The sequence below is a fragment of the Balaenoptera borealis genome (genome assembly GCF_965194805.1).
Source record: "Balaenoptera borealis genome assembly, chromosome: 3".
In the NCBI taxonomy this organism is placed as follows: domain Eukaryota; kingdom Metazoa; phylum Chordata; class Mammalia; order Artiodactyla; family Balaenopteridae; genus Balaenoptera; species Balaenoptera borealis.
This window is the reverse complement of record NC_138866.1, coordinates 180,667,367-180,687,797: the sequence shown is the minus strand read 5'-3', so window position 1 is coordinate 180,687,797 and position 20,431 is coordinate 180,667,367. Positions and strand designations below refer to the sequence as shown.

The 20,431-nt window shown below is 41.9% G+C and overlaps 1 protein-coding gene across 4 annotated transcripts in view; it reads right to left on the bottom strand.

The window, feature by feature from the left end:
• Positions 1-12,077, bottom strand: part of CACNB2 (calcium voltage-gated channel auxiliary subunit beta 2) — a 422,488-nt gene extending 410,411 nt beyond the window's left edge. For 2 of the 4 annotated variants that reach the window (XM_082385441.1, XM_082385443.1), the window contains exons 1-2: positions 11,886-12,077; positions 1,980-2,072 (exon numbers count right to left, since the gene is read on the bottom strand). In XM_082385441.1, the coding sequence (XP_082241567.1) occupies positions 1,980-2,072; positions 11,886-12,005 (213 nt within the window). In that variant the 5' untranslated portion in view covers positions 12,006-12,077. Of the gene's footprint in view, positions 1-1,979; positions 2,073-11,478; positions 11,586-11,885 lie in introns of those variants that run through there. The other 2 variants (XM_082385442.1, XM_082385446.1) reach the window with 1 other exon arrangement.
• Between the last annotated feature and the right edge of the window lie 8,354 nt (positions 12,078-20,431).

Here is a 20,431-nt window from a genome sequence, read left to right as displayed (position 1 = left end):
CATTTCCTAGCTCTCTTTATCATTTATAACTGTGTTTCACGCACAGAATCTCATACGTCACCAAGAACACAAAGTCAGAAGGAAATTATGACAAGGAAAAACAAATTCCAGTTACCATACACAGTGTAGCAATCCCTCCTAACCTCCGGATTAAGTTATCAAAACTCCAGGACAGGAGAATTCACAGCCAACAAGACAATTGGAAAATGGCACCCGGCGATTGCCTTTAAAAGACATTTTTACAGAGCTCAATGAGCCCTAAGTTATTTCTATCACAATATCTTGCTCACTTGAAACATGGCGGTTTTTCTTTCCACGCAGTTTCAACCAGCTGCCTGTCATTTTGTGTGGCTTTGCTGCAGTCTCTATGTGTCCTAAAAAGCTTATTTGTTTCTGCTTCAGATACTCCAGCGTTCAGTCCTGACATGACGACTCCCCAGGGTCAATCTCCTGGTCCCAGAGGCAGAATAAATATGGAAGCTTGAAATGGGAAAGGCCTTGAGCGACCTTCCTTTAAGAGGCTCACCTAAGCTAAGTCACTATTTCTCAAGGCTCTTCACTCAGACCCAGGACCCTGACGCCTGAATTCTGCCCGCGACAAGCTCAGGCCCACGCACACACCTTTAGTGCCCCTCGCACCCCTCCCAGCTCCTCTGCCACCATCAGAACATAGCTCCAGGGTGGGCCCTCCCGTGGCTTCATCTTCCTTTCTCTTTCCAAATGTCTCTTAGCCAAACAAAAGCTCCTCTCCTTCTTAACCAGCTGTCTGTTTCCACCTTTCCACAACCGAAACAATCCCAACGAGCAGAGACCACAACCAAAGTTTTTCCTGCAAGTTGCTCAGACTTACCGTTGGCGCCCTTGATGTTGCGAGGAGGCAATGGACGGCTGGAGACGGACCATCGTTCGTCTGTGTTGGGAAAGTGGAAGGAGGCAGCCACGAGCCAAGGACAAGATCCTCACGGATGCTACAGGTCGACACGTGTGGGCTGAACTGCTGCTAACTAACTGGGGGGGAGAGACGAGGGGAAAGGACCCCCAAAGCAGTGGGGAAAATGGTTTCCTTTCCAGCAGGGAGGGAGCAGCTCTTGCAGTGGCCAGCCATCGTCTCGAGGAACCAGTGCTCACAGACCAGGGATGATTTACGAGCCTGCTAGCCAGAAAGGGGTGGTCCTTCAGCCGGGAAAGCAGGTTCTCTCCAGCGCGCTCCTCCCCCATTTCCTCTCCACCCAGAAGCATCAGATGAAGACACCTACACCTGATGAGACTTTAGCCTCACCTGTAACCTATTATCCTCAGAGATCTGGCTGCCTCTACTCTTCCTCTGGGAATGAAAGTCCTTTCTGTAACCGTGGCTGGCAGCGTTTCCGTGTCAGCGATCCTGACACCGCCTAGGGGGCAGTTCCAAACTCCTGGGCAGGAATCCACCTTAACTAAGACGAAGGCTCTGTCTCCAAAGCAGTTTCAGTTATGCCTCCAAGATACCATGTGCTCTATTTGACCTTCGTAGCCTCGACCGTTTCAAGAGCAGAGCCAATCTTCTCTTTTACAATTCAAGCCCCAGGTGGGAAGAAGAAAACTCCAGCTGGAGGAAGACCAGTATCTCAACTTTACCGCTGGTGGTACGGACGCCCACCGCCTGTCTCCCTACCTCCACCCCCCCGCAAACGCCCCAAGCCTGGAATCATTCCTCCTGGGGTTCATTCATGCTGTTCTGAAGAAATCCTTTGTAATGAAGTTTGCGTGTCTCTTTCCCCAACTTGCCGGGAAAGAGTGTAATTATGACACATACGGTCTCACTTAAAATTTAAATATATTAATTAGGACATTCAACGGCACAACTCTCACTTCGACTAAAAGCAAGTACAATAATACTATATAAATCATAGGGATGACGCTGTAAGACCACCTCTAAAAAAACCAAAAGTGAATTCATTTTCATAGACTTCGCCAAACCATGAATTTAAGAGCCCCCTTACCTGACGAACGAAACTATTTGAGGTAGTGTCAGAAGAAGTGCTCCCATCGGATCCTTTAAATCTGTTTTTCCTTCTGGCTCCTTTTCCATATGACTACAAAAAAGAAAACAAAAAGACAAATGAGATTATTATTATTAGACTCCCACACAGGAATCTAGACCTAGCTCTAGACAATGTTCTAGATCAAGACAAAGAACGGGTTGTCATCATATGGGCATGATTATAAAGTCATTGGTGACCATATGATATCACTTATATGTGGAATCTAAAATATGACACAATGAACTTATCTACGAAACAGAAACAGACTCACAGACATGGAGAACAGACTTGTGGTTGTGGGGGGTGAAAGGGGTGGGGGAGGGATGGAGTGGGAGTTTGGGATGAGCAGAGGCAAACTATTATATACAGGATGGATAAACAACAAGGTCCTACTGTCTAGCACAGGGAACCATATTCAATATCCTGTGATAAACCGTCATGGAAAAGAATATGAAAAAGAATGTATACATATGCCTAACTGAGTCACTTTGCTGTAGAGTGGAAATTAACACAACATTGTAAGTCAACTATACTTCAATAAAATAAAATTTTTAAAAAGTTATTGGTGGAATCACAAATATTTATTTCAAATCAGTGAGTTGATAGGGAGGAGAGGTTTCTGGAAAAAGCAATCCATAACTGGTGAATTAAAACAGTTTATGCTCTCTGTTAGCATATCTGTGGTTAAGAGGCAAAGGCCACTAAAGATAAGGCATTTAAAAAAATAAGCATTTCTGTGCAGGACGGACTGTGGCAGTTGTACTGAGAGAGGAGAGTAACTGGTCAGAATCCTTCAGAGAGCATGAAGGCAGCAGATTCGTGCATAACGAGGTACTGTTCCCAGTGGTGCTGAACAGCCAGCTTTTGCTTCTTTTCATCTCTTCATTTGTAATTCCACAGGTACTCCTGTACTGGGGTGGTCCTTGCACTTGGTGGCTGAGGAACATTTTACAGTATGGATTCTGATTACCTTTACATAGGTAGATAGATAGATTAGATAGTTGATAGATGATAGATGATAGTTGATAGATGATAGATGATAGATTAGATAGTTGAGAGATAGATGATAGATGGATGGATAGATGGATAGATAGATAGATAGATAGATAGATAGATAGATGGATGGATGGAGTGATCTAGATGGAATATGAATGAAGCCCGGTGCCAATTCTTCACATTATTGGATGGATCTAGAGAATGTTTTGAGAGATGTTGAAACAGCTATAGAAGTGGTAGCGAATTATACAGAATTAAAATACTTTGTACACTTCTCTGGCCCATTGTTGTAATGTTTGAATATGAAGTGAAAAGATTGTGGTTTTTTTTTTTTTTTTTTTATTAATAGGAGTAGAAAAGAGTTTTATTTGAGCCAAACTGAGGACTAGAGCCTGAAAGACAGCCTCTCAGATAGCTCTGAGGAACTGCTCTGGAAAAGCATGGTTTTCAGCACAGTTTTTTGTTTTTTTTTATTTTACTGAAGTATAGTCGATTTACAACATTGTGTTGATTTCTGCTGTACAGCAAAGTGACTCAGTTATACATATACATATTCTTTTTCATATTCTTTTCCATGATGGTTTATCAGAGGATACTGAACATAGTTCCCTGTGCTAGACAGTAGGACCCTGTTGTTTATCCAAAAAGCTTGCTTTTTAACCACTTAATTATTTTGCTGAGAAGGCAAAAAATAAATTTTATGGAATAGTAATAAGAAGAAGAAGAAGAAGAAGAAAGCATTTAAGAACAGGATGTTAAAGGTAAGACAATTTGTCTCAGTAATAGGTTAGGGCCAAGCACAAACATCTACAAATGAACTTGCTTCTTCTAATATACCTACAGCTTAACACTGAGGGCAGCACTAAGACTAAACTATGCATTCATCTATGGTTAATTCTAGGCATGGATAAAGTTACTGAGAAAACTACGCATTAAAATATAAGTGAAAAATAGCTCAACACCGAGCTTTCCAGATAAATATACACAGTCGGGAATCCTACTATAGCTGACCTTAAAAATGGGGATATTAAGGCTTGCCTCCCAGGGTGGTTTTAGGTATTAAATGAAGGAATGTATTTATAGCATTTAGTATAAGACCTAGCACACAGTAAGGGCTCAAAATAATATTTTAAAAAGTGATACCCACATAAGAGTGAGAAGAGTGGAGAAAAACTGGCTAAAATGTACAACGTGTTTAGAGGGATTAGGCCACAGAGACTTCATTAGATGATCAGAATTTACAAAGTTTGCTTTTTTGAAAAGCACCATGTCCAGATTTTTAAAATGAGACTTTTGTTATATTTTATACATTCATATGGTTTTCATTAAAATGGAAATATCTTATAAACCATAATATACGTAGCACTTAGGCAAGCCGAAATCTCTTACAAACATTTGTGTTGTGAGCAATTTAGATGAATCTGCAATCAGTGAGAGGGGTGGTATAATTTTAAAGCAAAAATTTGTCTTAAATATGTTTGTTCTCTTCCAAGTATCGAAGGGATTTATATAATACAAATGTGTTTCCATGGCATTTCATTAACTCGGCTTCATAAAAGGAAAGACAATCTAGGCTGGGCTTTCATAATACAAGGTTCTCTTCACGTAACAGCATATTCTTCTTACTTCTGTAAACATTATTCCGTAAACTGTTGAAAAATAACATTCTTTCAACAATGTTCTTCCTTTTCCAATTTTTACAGAAAGGTTTAGACAAATGTGTCTTCCAAGGCCTACAACGTTTAAAGTCTGAAAGTTTCCTTAAAATTAAAAAAAAACTTTTTTATATTATTCCATATGGAAAAATACTTATTACCTGGAAAGCATTTTCAAGGCCTAACATGTTTCCTTGGGGGAAGGTGAGGGCAAATCTGTGTCAAATACACTACGTATCTTCGTTCGGAGCATAAATTATTTTTGAGAACAAAGACGAAATATTCTCTCATCCCAATATCCCCGTGTCCTGCCAGCATCATTTGGACATGGATGGAAAAAGCTTCTTTGAAATTCCATCATTATCATTTATTTCGGATTTTTCATCCGAATGTTTTTACTAGTAAAAATAAATATAAATAAAAATAAATTTTTATAAATAAAAATAAAAATAAACATACTAAAAAAAAGTATGTTTTTACTATTCAGCTGCTTTGGAGTATAAACTTTTTCATGGCTGCAGACATTGCCCGACGGCCACTGTGAGAACCACACAATATTTAAGACAGCCAGTCCCAGGGGAGGCTGCAGTTCTCTGCAAAAAAATGAGACACATTTAAAAAGTCACTTTAATTTTTCCAGGCCCCTGGGAACACTGTTCACAAACATTGTTTCAGGTGCACTTAGCTACCAACGCAATGTGTCTACATTGGAGTATTACAGGTTTCAACCGTGCTAAGAAACAGAAAAAAACTGATGGCATACTGAACTGCACACAAACTGGTGATAGTTTTGAGAAAAAATATCTTGTTCTTCAATCACTGAAATGTAGGAGGGATGATTTATTCAAAGCGTTTCTGCTTAACGGTGTTAAAGCAAATTCTTATTCATTATATATATTTGTTTAAAACCAAAATAGATATGCTTAATTACACCTCTGTTCTATTTACTAATTTCAGCAGTAATTTCTCTCTTATAATCTCCTTTTTAAAAAAAATTTAACTGTCAAGTGACACCTCAATGACTAGTTACTTTTTATAACAATATCCAGGATCAAGAAGAAGCAAAGTTAAAGCAACTTCTGCAAAGTTAATAGTCCATTTTTATGTACTTTAAAAAAGGTTGGTGAAAATTTATACCACCATTACCAAATGAAGTTGCCTTTAATTCCATGCATATTTAAAATTAAGTCCATCTGACTAAAATGACTTGTGTATTAGTTATTCACAATTCTGGAAAATAAGGACCAGAGTGTTTCATACGAAGGAATTAAAAAAAAAAAAAAAAAAAGTGAAGGCCAACCCTCACCCAAACAATAAAAGACAGGAAAGATTAAGTATTCAAATATTTAGTTGCCTAAATGTGGAAAAGAAGTATAGTTTTCTTAATTGGCTACTTCAAATGCAGCTACTTTTACGACTAATGGGGTTTCTAAAATTTTTTTTTAACAACACTAAGTATATAAACATCTGATATATGAAACAATTAATAATTAGAGCCAGAGTTTCAGGAAGTAAAAGGAAGAAGAGACAGGGGGTGTGTCCAGAGGGCTAAGTGTAACCCATAATACTCTCCATGATATATGCAGACCCCTACATCCTTGTGGAACACAGTGTGAAAAGTCACTAATTCCCACTCAATTGCCTCTTGGTTATATACAGCTTAATAAAAAACCAGTGAAGTCACCACAGCAAATAGGAAAAAAGAAAACCATACGTTTGAATTCCTTTACTTCTCCTAAAACATCAGCCAAGTTAAGTAAGATTTCAGAAACTAGAAAGAAATTTAAGAAATTGCCACAAATATATAAATGACTTATTAAAAAGATCTCCACCATTCATCCTGATGTTAACATCAGTTTCATGTGAATGACTGTCTTCTTTGATACTAAATACTTTTCAAATTGGACTGTAATCTTAAAAATCAGCAAATAAATGGTCACACTTCCACAGGGAGTTGAAATCTAATTTCTGTATGACTGAAGTAGACGGTAATAGTTAATTACAGAAGTTGCCAGTTAAGTGGAGACTTCAGCCCAGCCTTGCACACAAAGTTGGCTTGGCGGCCCCTGGGGGCAGCTTTAAAAATGTCACTTCTGTGGTTGATGAATAAGGTGACAGTTCTCCTACCTATGAATTGCTCCCCGTGAGCATAATGCTGATGCCTGAAATTAATTTCTATCCCTCTTGATCAGCATTCATTGATATTTATCCCTTCGAACTGCAGACTTTTCCTCATTTTAGAGTCAGAAGCAAAGGAAGCCGAAACTAAATGGAGAGGAATCAGACATGAAATGTCCTCATTTATCAAGTTTAGTGTGAACGAGGCTGTCAGATCTTTCACTAGGGGAGAAGTCACTGAGATTCCTTCCCTAGAAAGAGGGGAATACAGCAAGTTCTCTATGTGGATCAGTTTACACAAAAGCAGAAAGGACTCAAGAAGCAGCATAAATAGCGCTCTTTTGGGGGTCTGGCAGGTAGAGAAGGGAGGGGGGACGAGGCCAGGGCGGGAGATGCCCAGGGGCCAAGCTTGCCTTTTTCACAATCTATACCTCCAGCCAGTTTTGGAAAGAATTCTAAGACAGACCCAGTCACTTAATGAAGGTGTCATAATTAACCCGAACTCCCTGTTATTGAGAAAGTCCGTGTGTGCCATAGACTCTCGGTAGGATAGAGACATGTCCCCATGGTCACAGAACCAAAGAGGGCCACCCCCTACCCACCCACCCCCCAGGGTTAACATATTTTGCTCAGCTTCTCTTGAAAGGATCGAGCCTACAGACTGCATAATTCAATGCAATCAAGTAGAGCAGCAGGTAAGCTAATTCTTTACACAAAAGGAAAGACAAAAAAGAACAGGAACATAAAACCGCACGGCCAACTAAACCTCCAATCACTCAAATCGTCAGATATTACGTCTCGCATTTTAAAACACACTCAGAAATTCTGCCGAGCAGGTTTTAACATTTCTCCCGGGCAAAATCCCAGAACAAAATCCCACTGAAGAGGCAAGTGATGGGGGGGTCAGGAGCGAAGGGTGCAGCAAAACATAAAGCCCAGTACCCACATCCATTATGCTGAGAGACCGCAAAGATGGAATTGGACCTCGAAAGGGTCTGGCAAAGTTTCTGGAAAGTGGTATTGACCTGGGGGGAGGGCTGCTGCTCTTTTCAGATAAAGCACCTGGCTCCACGGTTCAAGCTGCTGCCAGGAGGAAAACAAACAGGCCGTCTGCTTACTGTCTGTTCACCTCCAGGTGCGATGGCAGGTGCTGGTTACCATCTCTTTAAGGCCTGAAGCGCTGAGATACTGCTCTCCTTCTCACTCCTTTCCTCCTCTGCTGCCATCCTAGACTCAGTTCCTCTCACCCGGATTTTGCAGCCACCCAGCCTCCATCCAGCTCTGTCCAACTCCCTGGAGAATTCCCAGGGCTCTACTTTAGACTAACGCTGTCCAATAGAAATAGAAGTCACATACATAAGAGGAATTTTGTAGTAGCTCTGTGAAAAAGGTAAAAGGCAACAGGTCAAATGAATTGTAATAGTGTATCTGACTTAACCTAACATATCAAAAATATTATCATTGTGACGCACAGTTGATGTAAGAGTACTCATGACGTGCAGAATATTCTTTGTTTCCTACGACGTCTCTGAAATCCGTATTTTATATTTTTATCTTATCTGCATTTTTAGTTGATCTGTAATCTGTGTACTTATTTTACCTGTATTTTTATGTATTTTAAAATGTGTATTTTATATTTATAGCACATCTCAGTTCAGACTAGCCACATTTCGAGTGCTCAGAAGCCACATGTGACTAGTGGCTACCGTGGTGGACAGTACAGACTTGGAGCTTTGGAGGGACAGCGTTCAGTTAGCACCTTGACTTTGGAGGCAGACTGTGTCCAAGTTTGCACTGAAACTGTTCAACAGGTTACCTAAAAGAGGGATGCAATTTGTTTAGATCTGAACTTTCAGGAATTTGCAGTTAGATTGTCACTCACTTCTCATGTAGGAAATAGATCTGTTTTGTTTATGACCGTGTGCTGGGAGGAAGGGGTTGGAGTGTATGAGGGTGCCCCCTCCCTAGGCAGGATTTTTGACATAAAAAAGAACAACGGGCAGTCTGTGAAGCTCCATCTTTTGCTTTGCTCATATAGGACCCCCAATGTACTCCAGAGGTGAAAGAGAAAGGATTCTTAAAACCCATGATTGCTGAGAGACACTGTTTGCAAAAGAAAATTCCATTTCTCAGGAGAATTACTATGACTTGGTGTCACAAAACAGAGAGATGCTCCAGAGACAGCCTTTTTTTCTCAGGCCGTTTTACTGCTGGCCTGGCCTGCCCAGAGACATGGAAGAGATGCCTTGCCAAGTTTTCACTGCGCTGTGATGTCATGATTTATTAGATCTCAAATAAACAAGGCAATGTTTCCCTCAAATAATGGCTGTGATATGAACACGATTCAAGGAAAATTGCTTTCATTTTTGGAAGGTAGAGAGAGCAAGGAGATAGACGCTGATGCAGCTGAATATTTATACCTCTTACCTGCTTCTAATACGCATTCCTCCCTCCCTCTCTCATTCCATCACTTCCAATTCCTGTGGCCTGGGTCTCTGGAATGTGTCCATCTGTAGTCCTGTCCTATCTATTATCTTTTCTCTCTTTTCAGTTTAGACCTTATTACCTCTTGTCCAAACTGTTACATCAATCTCCGTTCTGGCAGCTCCACCTCTAGACTTCCAAGACCCCAAACTACCTTACAGAACACTCCCAGGAGAATCTTCCCCATGAGCTCTTATACTGCTCCTTCTCTGAACCCCTTCCAAGGTTCTCTGGTTTTCAATACATTGCAGGTTCCAAAGCCTCCAAGATGTGGCCTCAAATTGCCACAAGCTGTCAGACTTCTGCTTGATTATGCCCAATCTGTACCTGTCCACGCTCTTTCCAAACTAGGGATTACAAACGTATCAGACTTCTAACTGCTGTGACTTGGCGTCCTGAAGAGCTCCTCACCATCTCTCTGAAAAATCTGTTGAAATCTGACCCATCCTTCAAATCCCTTCTCAAACGCCACTTCTTGCATGAAGCCCTTCCAGATTACTCCAAAGGGAGTACTTGCGTTCTCGACTCCTTTGCAACCATCTAAGATTCAGTACTTCTCTTAGCGTCCCATGCCGTACGACTGTCATCCATTTGTCACCCTTGCAGCTACTGGAAAGTACGTTCTTTGAAGGCAGAAAGTGTGTCTTCTCGTATCTGAATCATTTCCGTGTGGCAGCTGCATCACAAATACTTGTTGCCTTACGTTTAACTACATAAATCACGAAGTAAATTAGTATCTCTTATCTGAATGCCGTCATGCTTTCTGTCTGCCCTAACTTTGATCTCCAGGAATTCAGGAACTCTATTTTTATCATAAGAATAAAAACACAAAACAAAACAAAACCCCAAAAACCCTTGAAGGAAGATCAAAGAGAAAAGAGGGTTTAAAAGTCCTTTCCTCTATCAGTATTCAAGACCTTCATCCTAGAATAACGGAAGTCCCTGAGTGCACTTCTCTCTCTCTCATCGAACCTGGTGAGTATCTAGATAAAATCAGGAGTCTAGAACAAACGTGACAGGGGTTGGTTAAGAATTCAGGTCCTCTGGCAGAGGCTAGATGGAAATGTAGGTGGTTAGTTACATGCCCCCACTGGGCTTGTGCAGCCAAACAGCCCGAGGCTGACTAAAATCTAGCTGTTTTACCTCTAGGAAAGAAAGGAATTCCTCTATGAAAGATATGGATTTCTGATGATACAAGTGATTGCCTCCTACATTTTTCCTCCGTCTCAAATCAAAATGAATGATGTGTTTTAAGTCTGCACTCTTAACTCCCAGTGGTAAAAGAAAGTTCAACAAAGCTCCAAGATCATGCCACCAGGACCAACATTATTAACAGTACCAAAATAGCTAAAGCAGTCGATTTCTACCACCTATCAAAACAACAAAGCAGCAAAACATTTTATCATCACTGTGGCCCACTCCTGCCCCCGGAACTACAGTAAATAAGACTAACACGCTCTCTCGAGCATATACAAATATAAAATATATAAATTATGTATTTAGAAATTTTACATAAATATAAAGCTACATAATCTTCCCACAATTTCCAATCGAGCAAACGGAGGCTTGAAATCAACAAGGCAATATCACTAAGCAAAGAAGACACGCTTCTCCAAAAAGTGATGCCTGAAAGGTAACCGTACCCTCTTCACCACGGCTCGCCAAGCAGCCCACCGTTAGGAGTCTCAAGTCGTTTCCCTGCTAGGATAGAAGTTGAGAGACTCCTTACCGCTGAGAACTGGAGGCGTCTGCAATCCAAACGGTACCTGCCAAAGCCTTCCGTAAAAGCCACCTTATCCGTGCCCAGCGCCTGCAACTCACATCTCCTATTTCACGACGAGCAGCAAACCGGAATCTCCCCAGAAACCGCTAACACTCGTCGGAGGGGAAGGTGGTCCCGGAGCTCCCCGAGACGGCTCACATTGCAGGGCCAAGGGAAAAATAAAAACTTTTCGCGTCCCCAGCGCGCTCTCTTCGGCAGGGGCCGAGGGGTCCAGGCGAGCCTTGGCCAGGGCCACGAGGGGAGCGGAGCCGGCCGCGCGGCGCAACGCCGAGGTGCCGAGGCGGGTCACGGGGGAGGCAGGGGCGGAGCGTCCCCTCCCACGCCCCCCACTCCCACCCCGGCTCACAGCCGGTCCGGCGGGGTCGGCGTCGGAGCGGAGCTGCGGAAGCCGAGCCCCTCCCGGCCCCCGCCCCGCACTCACGATCTTGAGCAGGTCCAGTCCGCTCGCCTGGTCCATGGCTCTCCATGTGCCTCTCCCGGGAAGGGGCGACGAGGGCTGGCCGCGGCAGCCTCCGAGGACCCCGAGGTCTCCCCCGCCCCTTCCCTCCCTCGGGCTTCGGGGAAGCCGAGGAAAATGGAAGCCGGAGAAGAGCCCGGGGCGGAGGGGGGGCGGGGGGGGGGAGGAAGGCGGAGAGGGGCAGGGGCGCCGGCGCCCGCAGGGGAGAAGCGGGTGGCCACGCGCGGGGGGAGGAGAAGGCGGCGGAGGAGGAGACCCAGGCCGGAGCGAGCGGCCGGGCGAGGGATCCGGGCAGAGGCGGCGCCGGGAGAGACGGAGCTCGGCGCCCGGGCGGCTCACAAAGAAAGGGGCGGGCGCGGCGCTCTCGCTACCTGTGCGGCCGCTCCGAGCGCCCCCGCGGGAGCCGCGTTCTCCGGCAGGTCCATCGGGATCTCTTGCGCCACCGCCGCCGCCGCTGTGGGAGGCGACTTGGACAGGTCGCTCTGGACCATTGGCGAGCGGTCGGCCGGGAGCCAGCAGCCGGCCCCCGGCGGCGGGTCCCCTCCTCCGTTCCCCGCCCCCCGCTGCAGGGGCCGCCCGGGGCTCGCGGCGCTCAGGGCGCGGGGCGCGGCCGGGCCAGGTTGCGAGCGAGGCGCGGGGGAGCCGGGCGGCGGGGGGCGCGGGCAGGGCGAGCGCCGAGCGGGCACTGGATCCGCGGCGCCGGGGCAGGTCCTCGCCGAGAGGGAGGGCGCTCCGGCCGCGCGAGCCCAGGGGGAGGCGCGTCGGCCGGCGAGAGTGACAGGCCACCGAAAGGCCGAAAAGTTGCCCGCGGGAGGCGCGGGCCGCCGGGGCCCAGGCGCAGCCGCTGCGCGTCGCCGTGGCACGCGCGCTGGAAAGTTTTCAAAGCCGCCAAAGCCAGGCCTCGCGCCCGGGGGCTCCCTTTCTCCGGCGGCCGAGCTCCAGCCCCTCGGCTCCCCACGAGCCCGCGGGCGGGAACAGGTCGCTCGCCTGGGAGACCCGGGAGGCCCCGCTCCTCCCCTGCACGCCCGAAATCTGTCAAGGCCTCGGGCGGCCCCGGGGAGCAAGTGTCTGCAGAGGACCTCCCATCCCCATCGACCGCTGGAGCCCCTGGACGGCGGCGGTAACGAGGAGGCGGCAGAGAAACGCCGCTGCTGACCCGAGCATTGCGGTCCCGCCCGAGTCTGCAGCTGGCCTGGGCTCCTGGGTCCAAATCGACCCACTTCCAAATCCGAACTTTTCCCTTTATGGCTCCGGGTTGTCTTCATCTTTGCCAACTGCTTCTTCACTTTTTCTGTAGAGTTGAGAAGTCTTAATATCCCATTTCGGACGTGTAAGCATTTCCTTAGGATTCTGAACTCTTGATAAGAGAGTAGCAGCCGTAGCAAGAATGTTCCCTTTACGGCATAACGTTCAGCTCTTCCTAATACGACGTATTTTTTTGTATTACAGGGTAGCTCGTATTTCAACAACTTTTACTACAGTGGAACTTTCTGTAGAACAAGTTCTCCCGGCATCAGTGTGGTTTTGTAACCACTGAATGTAGACACTTCTGGAAACTGAAATATACATACCGAAATTTACTACCATAGGCTTCAGCTGCCTTTTATATTTTGCCACGGTGTATTAAATTATTATGGGATACAGTCCTTGTTCTTCTCAAAGATAAACGCATCCACCGCCATCATACAGTGATTTGAGTCAGGCTTCAAGAACAGGTGTTGGTTAGGCATATCCAAAATGTCATTGATTTTCTTAATCTTCGGGGCTAAAATTGTCATTTTTACTTAAGTGTGACTGAAGCCTCAAAAACAAACTCACAGAATAAGAGACTAGATGTGGGGTTACCAGAGGGTTAGCTGAAGGCAGTCAAAGGTGAAAACTCCCAGTTATAAGATATCTAAGTACTAGGGATGTAATGTACAGTGTGATAAATGTAATGAACACTGCTGTCTGTTGTTATATACGAAAGTTGTCGGGAGGGTAAATCCTAAGAGTTCTCATCACAAGGAAAATTTTTTTCCTGTTTTTAAAATTTTGTATCTATTCGAGATGATGGATATTCACTAAACTTATTGTGATCATCATTTCATGGAGTATGTAACTCGCATCATTATGCTGTACACCTTAAACTTATGCAGTGTTGCATTTCAATTAAATCGCAATAAAAATGGAAGAAAAATACATACATACATACATACATACATATTTCCAAAATAGGGGGGAAAACCTGAGTGTTAAACAGAAGCAGTGAGAAATTGGTTAACAACAACGACGATAATAATAAAAGTCACATTTTGAAAAGCAACAGACAGGGGAGCTGGGAAGCTGTTGTTTAGGATGTGGGTAGGTGGCCAGCCAGCCAGGGAAGGGGGCACCGTCTGCTTTGTAGCCATGGCTAATAGCCTTCCCAAAACCCTGGCTAAGATTTGTTAAAAAAAAAAAAAAAAAAAAAAAGCAATCAGCAGTGCTTTTGCATGTGTGTGTATATATATATATATATATATATATATATATATATATGCATGTATGTACATACAAAAGTGGAAAAGACATTGTATTTAAAGTTTTGAAGTCATTATTTTATTTTAGTTCCACAATTCGCCAATGGCATCACTCTTCTAGGTCCATTCATCTAATGAAACTGTTCAGTTTTCTTAAGAGAGTGTTTAAATCTCTCCTAAGAGCATTAAAGACTAGGGATAACGTTAAATCTGGTTCTAGATTAGAGTGTAAGCTCTGTGGGGACAGGAGCCATGCTTATTCACCAGGGCACACTCAGAATCTGGCCGTTCCCCCTGAATTCTTTCAATATCCGTTCAATCAAGCATATATCAAGCTTCCACTGTTGCCACTGGATGAGCACAGACAACAAAAACCAGAAATCTTGGAGCTTAAAGTCTAGTTAGTAAGCACTTAGAAACCAATGAATACATTCTTGAATGAATGAATGACGGATGAATTCTAACACTGTTTTAAAAAATGCCAGGTTTGCTGAAACAGTGTTTCCCCATGCCATGTTTGATTTCTTATAGTATACTTAAATATCTGTGCATTCGCTTTCAATTACGACCATTTGGGAAGTTAAATTTTATCTTTCATCAGATTTTTTTTTTTTTTGCGGAGACCACAAAACAGCAAAACAACCTTGAAAATCATTTAAAATAATGCTAATACTTATAGCCAAGCCAAGTTTGAATTAAAGGTTCAAATGTGATAGAGTATATTTTATTCATTTCATTAATTTATGATACTCAACTCTTTGTTTTTATGTTTCTCTCTGCCATGAGACAGAGTTCCTTGGGGGCAGCCGATTGGGTCTTACTCATTTTATCATCCCCCATCCAGCATGGTGTCTGGCACTTAGTTGGAGCCTGAAAACTCCTGTTGCACAAATGAATGAGTGAATGAATGAATAATCTGTCTTCACATGCCTTAAAACATAGCATATAACTTTGCAAATTTTAACATACAAAGACATTTACCTAATCACGACTCCCCTGAAAGGATTATATTAATTCTTTCCTTATTACCTGCTCTCATTTAATTAGCCTGCATTGAGCAGTAACACGATACAATGTACCCGTTCAGACTCTAGTCGACTTGTAAAAGTTTTCAAGTAAAAAGTAACACAATGTTACCCCTACCTGAAAAAGGGAACAATGTCAGAATAAATATAGAGGGATAAATGCTTGGGAAACTTATGGTGGATGTTTTCTATTATGGTCAGGTCTATTATTTGTTTGTAACCTACCTTGGCTTGTGCAGTACTTAAAAGCCACAGATAAAAGCTAAAATTTGATACGGAAAGCCTAATTCTTTTCAATGTTAAAAGGTATGCAGATGCACCCCAGTAATAATGGATGTACAATCATCAGCCAAGGCATTTAAATGCAGATGACTAATTTGTTCAAGCTGTACCTGAACGCCGGTATGCTCATTAGTCTTTGTAATGGACAGGCATATTCTGGGCATTATTAATGCTCTAAAATGAAAACAGAGGCTGGTAAGAAACTTTGGCCAAGGAAGTCAGAAGTTTAAAAGAGTTGGGGTGTTTTTTCCCCCTGTTAAGTAGAAGAACCAGTGATTATAATTACTTTACTTCTCCTCTCTTGCTTGTAGATTTGTAGATTTGTGATTGTATTTAAGACCTTGGAGTAAGAGTTCTTTAGGACAGATATGCACCAGTGTGATTTCTTATCTTACTTAGTAAATCAATTTTCACCTCATTCACGGTTCTGTATCTCCACCATTATTAACAGTATTTTCATAAGGATATACCTGTATCAGCCACTGGCCTAACTTGGTATGATAATTCCACTAAGTTATACATTTGCTTTTTGGAAATGTATGCTATAAAATGAATTCCTTGAATTACAGATTGTTACTTAAAAGTATATAAAGTAGCATTGACATATATACACTACCAAATGTAAAATAGATAGCTAGTGGGAAGCAGCCACATGGCACAGGGAGATCAGCTCGGTGCTTTGTGACGACCTAGAGGTGTGGGATACGGAGGGTGGGAGGGAGACGCAAGAGGGAGGAGATATGGGGATATAGGTATACATATAACTGATTCACTTTATTGTACAACAGAAACTAACATTGTAACAACACTGTAAAGCAATTATACTCCAATAAAGATGTGGGGGGAAAAAAGTATATAAAGTTGCAAGCACATCCCGTATAAGAGGGTTGTGTGTGTGCATGTGTATAGTGAATCTCAGTGTATACAACTGAGATACTGAAGTAGTCAAGGAAAGCTTAACTTCACTTCCAAAATAAAGGCTTCACAGAAGTAATAAGATTTCATGAGTTCTTAAAATCACCCAGGAGACAGAGGTCTGGAATATCCAATACTGTATAGCACTTTCTAGTTTCTAAAGCACATTCATTTATGATTTGACTGATTTCTCATCCAAATCATAATTATAACAACTGGTACTTTGGTTTACATACAAGGTGCCAGGCTCTGTGCTAAGGTTTTATGTATATCATCTCATCTATGAAGTAGGTATCAGGACAGGTCACATTGCGGTAACAAATAAGCCCTAGGTATTTAGTGGATTAGGGGATAAGAAATGCATTCCTTTGATGTTGTGTAGCTGTTCACCATCAGAAGGAGCTTCTGCTTCATGCTGACATTTAGGAACCAAGTCCTGAGTTACGATCCACTGTTTTGAAAATGTGGCCATGGAACGTACATTGTGGAAGATGGTGGAGCTTGCAAATTTTTATTGGCCAAGCTTGGAAGTGGTATAAATCTCTCCTACTTATTATGTTTTACTGGCTAAAACTCTATCCCATGAAAAACCTACAAGCCAAGCTGAGAACCATAGTCCAGTCAGGTGCCTTAAGAAGAAAAAGAGAGTGAATTTTGACGAACAGCTAGCAAAGACTGACTTAACCAAGCCTGAATAGATGATGAGTGGCAGGACTTAAACACGTGCCCAACTCTAAGACCTGTTTTCAGTTCAACACAGTTGCCTGTCTGGTGGACTTCAAAGAGCTCTGCCACCCAGGTTAAGGCTGCATTTCTGGTTGGAGGAACAGATTTACATATTTCTATTGCTTGTGCGCTGTGATGACCACATTCATGTATTTGCTAGAATTAGGCCTGCTGTGAATAGCAGAAATGATATTAATCCAAGTCATTGTGTGTGTGTGTGTGTGTGTGTGTGCACGCGCGCGCGTGTGCACTATAATCCAGGGCAATAGAGATACTGGCATTGAACAAGGTATGGCTTCTGTACTTATTGAATACACAGTAGATTAGGCAACATATGGATAAAGTATGATGAATATGAGTGAAAAATAATTTGGGAAGAACTTGAAAAGATCAGGGGAAAATGTTCCAGGCAAAAAGAATAGAAAATACAAAGATGGAAGGTGAAGAAATTCAGTACAGCTGGAAAATAGGGTTGGGAGGTGAGGGGGCAGGCAGATAATGATAATGAAAAATATCTAATTGACTCTTTTGCTCTCCTATGGCCCCATTCTTTTGATAAGAACGCCTTATTTCTAAGCAAAGCCTTTGGCCTCTCCTGCCTTTTCTTTTCAAACCAGCTTCACTTCTTTATGGGAGGCATACACACGTATGTTCATGTGTCGTGGGACTATAGAAAATGAGACCTGCTCTATCAAGAAAAGCACCTGAATTTACACATTCACAGTAGTCAGCTTATTTGTAGCTGAGATTGCTAGTTGCCCATACCTCCTTTTTATGGAACCCCTGTTTTTAGCTGGACACATTGGCACCTGGAGTAAAAGACTATATACAGTACTTCCTCTAGCAGCTACATGCAACTACGGGGCTGCATTCTGTTGACCGTAAGCAAAGTGGGTGAAGAATTTCTGGGATGTACCCATAAAAGGGAGAGAAGTGCTTTGATTTCCTTTCTTTTCCTGCTGACCAGATTGTGGATATATTGGTTAAACCATGAGTGGAGGTTTTAGACAGGGAGGCCATAGGAAAGCCACTTGCTGAGGTTGAATGAGCATAAAAAAAGCACCGGGGCCATTGATGGTACCATAAAACCACCATACCAGCTCTGGATTGCCTACTTTCAGACTTCTTTTAAGTGAGGCAGAGAGAAGCATTTATATTGCTTAAGCTTCTCTTACTTTAGGTTTTTTTAGATAAATCCTACCAAACCTAACCAAACCTAGTAACCATTTCATTACTCAAAACATTTTTTTCTTTTTAAATTAACTTTCTTGAATGAAATAATGCCATTTGCAGCAACATGGATGGACCTAGAGATCATCATACTAAGTGAAGTCAGACAGAGAAAAATATTATATGATATCACTTATGTGTGGAATCTAAAAAAAATGATACAAATGAACTTATTCACATAACAGAAATAGGCTCACAGACATAGACAAACAAACTTATGGTTACCAAAGGGAAGGTAAAAAGGGGGAGGGGAAGGGATATATCAGGAATCTGCGATTGACATATACACACTACTATATGTAAAATAGATAAATAACAAGGACCCACTGTATAGCACAGGGAACTCTACTCAATATTTTATAATAATCCATATGGGAAAAGAATCTGAAAAAGAATATATATATATATATATATATATATATATATATATATACACACACACACACACACACACACACACACACACATATATATGTGAGTCACTTTGCTGTACACCTGAAACTACCACAGCATGATAAATCAACTATACTTCCATTTTAAAAAATTAAATTAACTTTCTTAAGGTATAATTTATCTTAACTTGATTTTTAGATTATGGGAATGCTGGCTTCATACATAAAGTGAGGGCAGGTGTTGGGAAGTGTTTCCTCCTGTTCTATTTTTGGGAGGAGTTTCTATAGAATTACTAATACTTATATCATAAATATTTGTAAGAATTCACTAGTGGGTCAGGAGTTTTCTTTGTGGGAAAACTTTTAAGTATCAGTTCAATTTCTTTAATTGATATGGGACTATGCAGGTTTTCTATTTCTTCTTAAACTTTGATAGTTGGTGTTTCTCAAAGAATCTGTCCATTTCATTTTACTTATCAGTTTTATTGGCATAAAGATGTTATTCATATTTTCTCATTACCTTTTGAATGTTTGTGGGTTCTATAATGACCATTCTTTCTTGTTCCTGATAGTAACAAGTTCTGCATCCTTTCTTTTTCTCTTGATTAGTCTGACTAGGGGTTTTTAAATTTTATTGATCTTTTCTACAAGCCAGCTTTATGTTTCATTGATTTTCTTAATTGTTTTTCTGTTCTCTATTTTTTAAAAAAGTTTCTTCTCTTATATTTATTATTTCCTTCCTTCTGATTGCTTTGGGTTTACTTTTTTCTCTTCTTTTTTTCCTAGTTTCTTAAGGTGGAAGTTTAGATCATTCTTTTTATATATGGTAAAAATACATATTTTTATATCTGTTCTAATTGAATCATTTGATGGTATACATTTCCCTTTAAGCACCAGTTTATCTGCATCCACAAATTTTGACTTGTATTTTTCCTTTCATGTGAATCAAAATATTTTCTAACTTTCTGGGCGATTTCCTATTTAACCCATGGGTTATGTAGCAGTGAGTTTTTAAAGTTCTAAATGTATGGGAGACTTTCTAGATCTTTTTCTGCTTTTAATTTATACTTTAATTCCATGTTAATCAGAGAATATACTTTGTATACTTTCAATCATTTTAATTTTAATGAAATCTGTTTTAGGTTCAAAAATCATCTACTCGGTGAATTTTTTTGTGTATATGTGAAAATAAGTTGTTTTCTGCTGTTGTCGGGTAGAATGTTAGATAAATGTAAATCAGATCAAGCTGCGTGCAGTGTTTTTCAGTTATTCCATATTTGTACTGATTTATTTTTTGTCTGCTTATTCTATCAATTAATGAAAAGGCATGTTGGGCTTCCCTGGTGGCGCAGTGGTTAAGAATCCACCTGCCAATGCAGGGGACACGGGTTCAATCCCTGGTCCGGGAAGATCCCACAGGCTGCGGAGCAACAAAGCCTGCAAGACGCAACTACTGAAGCCCGCGAGACACAACTACTGAAGCCCATGCGCCTAGAGCCCGTGCTCCGCAACAAGAGAAGCCACCGCAATGAGAAGCCCGTGCACCACAATGAAGAGCAGCCCCCTCTTGCAGCAACTAGAGAAAGCCCACGCACAGCAACGAAGACCCAACGCAGCCAAAAATAAATAAATAAAATAAAAAATTTTTTAAATTAAAAAAAAAGGAGTGTTGAAGTCTACAAGTATAATTTTGGATTTTTTAAATTAACTATGTCTTTTTCTTTTTTTCAAATTTTTTTTTTTTTTTACCGTGGTAAAATACATAGTACATGAAATTTACCATCGTGACGATTTTTAAGTGCACAGCTCAGCGGCATTAAGAACATTCGTGCTGTTGTGCTGCACA